Raw genomic sequence first — 5,262 nt, 5'->3', positions numbered from 1 at the left:
AGAGGCATGCGTCAGGCGCTCGGAAATCAAGGAGGAGCGGAAGGCGGAGAGGTTCAAGCAGTTGATGGATGCGACGGAGAAGAAGATCAAGCCCGAAGAAAGGAGGACCATGATCGCGGAAAGGAAGGTGGCGCTCGAGGAGAAGAAGGCCATGCTAGAGGAAAGAAGGGTGATGAAGATCGCCGCCAATGCGGAGGACGCCAAGATGTTGGCCTTGAATATCGACTCTTTGGATGACGAAGCTAGAATTATCGTGCAATCCATCCGCTATCAGATGCTGGAGCAGCAAAACGATCAGTTGGTGGTGGCGCAAGATGAGGACGCGCCGGAGGCGGAGGTGGACGCGGACGCGGAGGCTGCCTACGCGGCGTCGACAGCACCTCCTTGATCGGGAAGCATCTTGGTGGGATGGCCGGTCCGGCAGGGCAGAAATGCACGGACTGCCGGCCTGATGTTCTTTTGGATTCGGGCATGTAAAAACTAAGCATATTTGCCTTTTGTTTGTGATCGGGATGCGATCCGGTACGGGTGTGATCCCGCGCGTTGCGTGGATCAGCATAGATTTAAATTTGAATTTGCTGGCAAGTAAAATGCGGCTAAGGTTGGATGGCTGCCTCCCGCTTCCGTGTCCGCGGACTGATCCTCTTCTATCTACGGACGGATGTGGAAGGTTTTTTGCGAGTTGCGTTGAAGATGCCCTTAGCTTCATCCTGCTACCCCAGCGGCCATCTCTCGCTCGCGTGAGGAAGCTATGGCACGGTGCGTGAAAAAAAATGGATTCCTTATCCTAAAAGAAAAAAAGAATCCTTGCAATTCAAAAACGGATTCCAGTGACAAAACTCCATGCATCCCCGTCGGGAGCTGACCGCGTCTGGTCAAAACAATTCACCGGACGAACCGAAGCAGGAACAAAACGTGCGTGCGTACACTTTGGACCTTTCCCTCCACTAAAAAAGGCTTCACGCTAGCAATGTACATCATGAAAGTTGAGCAGCCGGCTCCTCTGCCTTGTCCTGTGATCGGACCCCTTCCCTACTGGACCCCGTCGCAGCCGCACCCGCGCCCAGGCAGCCAGCGCCGTCGGTTCCTCGTGCGCGCTCCCGAGCGTCGCTGGCCCAGCCCCTGAGATGCTCTACCACGTCGTCCGCGAACACGGCGCTCTTGAACGAGCTCCCCATCTGCATCAATCAATTCAATTTGTCAAGGCTCTGTTAGTCAGGGACTCAGGGTTGAGAATCATGTCTTGTTCCTGACTAAAGCACTCACATGAGAGACGATGGCGTATAGGGGGAGCGTGCTGTAGCTGCATAGGACCTGGACGACCACGCTGGCGGGGGTCAAACCAAGCAAACGTACCTCGGTCAGCTATATTTGCATCGATCATCTGACTGACAAACATGCGTGATTCGATCGATCCAAGAGGGGAGAGCAGCTACGACGTACCATATGGTGATTCTTGACACGCTGTATCCGAGCCTGTCCATGATGCAGGAGTTGAAGCTGAACATGGCCTGCACCCACAAGAGGAGCTCAGAATTTCAACATGTGACGGGACGATGCGATGTGTTTATTCCTGTGTGCGCGTGCACGCTTACTAGCGTCCAGAACAAGTAGGCGAACTCGTAGGCGTTCTGGAAGAGGATGAAGTGGATGAGGATGAGCAGCATCCGGGGACTGCGGAACCAGAAGAGGTCGTCCGACGGGTCGACGGCGATGTCCCCGGCCTCCACGGCCGCGCGCTTCAGGTTCACCTCGTACGCCATCCGGGTTATGATGTGCTCCAGCTTCGTCCCGATCACAAGCAGCAGCTGCATGCATGCACAGCAGGCACACGCACGTTTGAATGATGCATGACAGTAAAGCAATTAGAGGATCAGGTCACAGGCACTTACAGTCAACGGGACGAGTGAGATCCAGAAGTATGAGTGCCACCCTGCATCACGAGTTTCCAGTCGCCATTGTCAACTTTGTTAGGAAACAGTACAGCATGCAGACAGTCTTGGACAAGTATACTAAGAGAAATGAAGCGTACCGGTGACGTTAATTAGCAGGAAGAACATCACGAATATCCAATAGTACCATCTACAGTGAACAAACTCAAGTTAGTACAAATACGTGGTTCGAAAAAGAAGTTGGCAACAAAAATAGACGGTCGTTCATTATAAGCTCTGACTGACAGCAGTCGATCTTTTTTCCTTTTTTTGGCTGGGAACAGCGGCCGATCTTCCACTCCCTGCACGAACTTACTTTATCCCAACAACTCTCTTGTAATCCTTCTCGAGGGCCTTGATCATGTAGTCGTAGAAGTTGTATTCTCGGTTCCCCCTGAAGTGCTCCTGTACGTCAACCAGAAATACAACAGTGGTGCAAAACCAACCAGAAATCAGAAACAAGAAGAAAAGTCCGAGTCCGCACGCATGAATGCCAAGTAAGTACAGTAAGAAGCATCTATGTACCATCAGGAAACCAAGCCTCATGGCGATGTAATCGTCCTTGGTTACCGATCCGTAGAACTGCTTGAAGAAAGAACGCTGGAAGGGAAGATGCCGCACGTGGGTCACCCAAGTTCAGAAGTTCACACATAGAGCAAGTAGTAGTAATAGAAATCTCAAGTTTACTGCTGCGCGTACCATCCACAGCAGGATCATGGTGGCTTTGCCGTACCCCTTGTACCGGTCCTGGATGAACTTGCGCTGCTGCATCTTCATCATCATCTCAGGACCTGCAGCTGTTGGTAGGCAAGCAAGCACACCTCGATTCATCAGCCTTATGAACATTACCACCAATTACCAATCTATTGATGCCCTACCACTGTTGCCGTCAGACTTGATACTCTTCTCCCACTGTTTCCATTTCCGCATCTGCGAATGGTTTACTGTCAGGTCAACGTGGAAGTTCAGAAATGCCAAGCAACGTTGGGAACAGTACTAGTTTAATTACCTGTAGAAGCCCCAGCAGCACGGTGAAGGCGCTGAGAGCGACATGCGTTACAGCTAGGACGAAGATGAAGATGTGTATCTGTTCCAAGGCGTGTAGCGAGAGCAACGGCACTTTTCCCTGAAACATATGGGTTCAGAGCTACTAAAATATCCAAATATGTAGATGCGTTGCAGCAAATAACAGAGCAATAGTACTGGTTAACAAAATAAAAAGGTCCACTGACACTGACAGTGTCTTCTAGTTTTACCATTACCACGTCGGTTCTGGCGATAAAAAACAGAGAGTGCAGTGTACCAAGACCTCGATCGGACTAAACCCTGTTTCTGGACAGAGTAGACTTGTCTGACGCAGTTTTCTAAACCTACGATGCGCCGACTCTGACACATGTCCAAACCGGCCACTATGATGTTATAATAACATTTTCAAACCTGTTTGCTCGAGCAGTACCCCGTGGCTGCTGCGCGCTCTCCCTTGAGCAGCCTCCTCGCGCCCGCGCCCACGCCCACGCCGGAGGCGGAGACGCCGTAATGCGCCGTCGCCGAGCTGGCGCCGGGGACGCACGGCAGCCAGTGGCCCATGAGGCTCTCGTCGATGCAGATCTTCTGTATCAGGTCTTGGGACACCACGAGCATCAGCGAGATGAACCCCAGCAGCATCAGCTCTGCCGCCATGCGCACGCAAAGCCACGCGTCAGCGACAAGCAAGCAAGCAAGCGAGGAAGCGGCTGTTACCACATGAATGAATGAATGAATGAAGGTCAATGGACGGGGAGAGGGAGACGACCGACTGACCTTCTTTGAGCTTGAGCAGCGCCTCGTACAGGGTCTCCCTCCGGTGAACCAGCGCCTGCACTCCACCCACTCGTGAGTCAGGGGCACTGGGGAACATTATTTGCGACAAGATCGATCGAATATAACTGTATGGTTGTTGATTTGATCACCTTCCCGAGATAATGCAGGGAGCGCTCGAAGATGATGGAGATGAGGACGATGACGGAGCACACCGACGCGACGATCCATGTCGGGGTGTCCTCCAGAGTCGCGCCACCAGCGCCGGCCATCACTGACGACCGGCTGGTTTTCTTTCCTCCCTCCTCCTCCTCCTCACCTTGCCCGCTCCGTACTCTTCGTCCTTCTCATACTTATATGCTTCATCAGTATAAAGTATTGTCACACGGAGTACTGAGCTTTTCAGGGCCTTGTAGACTGACAGTGGCAGCTCAGATGTCCGTCGCAGGCCCCTTTAACCCTGACCGTATTAGCCAAGACTCTCTTTAGCTCCACGTTTCTTTTCCCAAAGGCCAAAGCGATTCATTTTCTTTCCCAAAAGAGAACAGCTAAGCCCATGGTTTTCTTTCTCGGTGTATTATGTCCCGTATGGTATTTTAACCGCGAATGACTCAAAAGCTTCACCACACTCGAAAAAAAGAGATTCAAAAGCTGCCACTAGAATTTATCTTTGTGGAAGTTTCGTTGATCAGCTTGACGATAATGGCGCATGGAGGCCAATGGGTATTGTCTGTTCCACTGACGTGGAGGCTGAAAAGCTGGTTGGCGTTTCAAGTGCAAGGTGAGCGTGTGACCTGGAAATCGAGGGGAGGATGCTGGGCGTGAGTTGCCCAATGGCCCGGGTTCCGACCCATAGATGCCCGGGAATGGGGCTGCACCTTCTACTTCGGTGCCTATTAGTATTTTGAGATTTGGTTCTTTTCAGCCAGCTTCCGCTCCTCCTAGATTGTGGAGCGATAGGGTGGAGTCTGAGGATGTCCTAGAAGGCACGCTCCCTCCCCTGGATTTTGCAGAGGCAGATGATTCTCTGGATGAGTGCTTGGAGGTGACTGTCACTGCGATGACTTCGGCCGAGGGGAGGGACGATCTTGGGCAGGTGGCCCCCCGTACTCCCACCCCTGCTGCTATTTCGCCGCACGGGAGGACTCCGACGAGATCGGCCGCAGAGGTGGCTGTGTTACCGATCAGTGACGGGACGGGTTTGGGAGGGGGACCCGGGCAGGTGGCCTGGGCTCCCTCTTCTCCTGCGGTGGCCAGGGTGGCCGAGCCTGCGGCGTTGACCGCTCAGCAGCTGACGCCGACAGTGTGGGCCACGGCGCCCTCCGGCCTGAGGGTCGGATCTGGTGGGGAGCGGGGGCAAGTACCCCCCGCCTTCACTTCTCCTCACGGGACTCCAGATTGGGAGCGTGGGCAGGTGGCCCAGCACTCACTAACCCCGCGTTTGCCGACGGATCTTGGTGACTCTCCGTGCGTTGGGGGTGGGGCAGGAGGCCTTACCCCAAACGGGGCGACTCTGGAGGAGGTCATCGCTTTT

At 53.4% G+C, this 5,262-nt stretch overlaps 1 protein-coding gene across 1 annotated transcript; it reads right to left on the bottom strand.

The window, feature by feature from the left end:
* Positions 1-766: 766 nt before the first annotated feature.
* Positions 767-4,126, bottom strand: LOC123041437 (MLO-like protein 1). Its single transcript, XM_044464047.1, has 14 exons — positions 3,881-4,126; positions 3,732-3,786; positions 3,369-3,601; positions 2,941-3,057; positions 2,810-2,861; positions 2,631-2,728; positions 2,457-2,531; positions 2,248-2,336; positions 2,033-2,082; positions 1,893-1,933; positions 1,596-1,808; positions 1,444-1,511; positions 1,267-1,327; positions 767-1,178 (listed from the first exon to the last, which is right to left on the bottom strand). The coding sequence occupies exons 1-14, from the start codon at positions 3,998-4,000 to the stop codon at positions 978-980; spliced, it is 1,473 nt and encodes a 490-aa protein (XP_044319982.1). The 5' UTR covers positions 4,001-4,126; the 3' UTR covers positions 767-977.
* Between the last annotated feature and the right edge of the window lie 1,136 nt (positions 4,127-5,262).

This window comes from Triticum aestivum, chromosome 2B (assembly GCF_018294505.1).
Source record: "Triticum aestivum cultivar Chinese Spring chromosome 2B, IWGSC CS RefSeq v2.1, whole genome shotgun sequence".
NCBI lineage: Eukaryota > Viridiplantae > Streptophyta > Magnoliopsida > Poales > Poaceae > Triticum > Triticum aestivum.
This window is presented reverse-complemented; position numbering and strand designations above follow the sequence as displayed.

What these genes read in the sequence shown, in the direction of transcription:
- LOC123041437 (XM_044464047.1), bottom strand. Translation starts at nt 4,000, where the DNA reads ATGGCCGGCGCTGGTGGCGCGACTCTGGAGGACACCCCGACATGGATC. An exon ending in GCTGCTCAAGCTCAAAGAAG is followed by an intron (nt 3,602 to 3,731) that starts GTCAGTCGGTCG and finishes GCATGGCGGCAG; the next exon opens with AGCTGATGCTGCTGGGGTTC. An exon ending in TGCTGCTGGGGCTTCTACAG is followed by an intron (nt 2,862 to 2,940) that starts GTAATTAAACTA and finishes AACCATTCGCAG; the next exon opens with ATGCGGAAATGGAAACAGTG.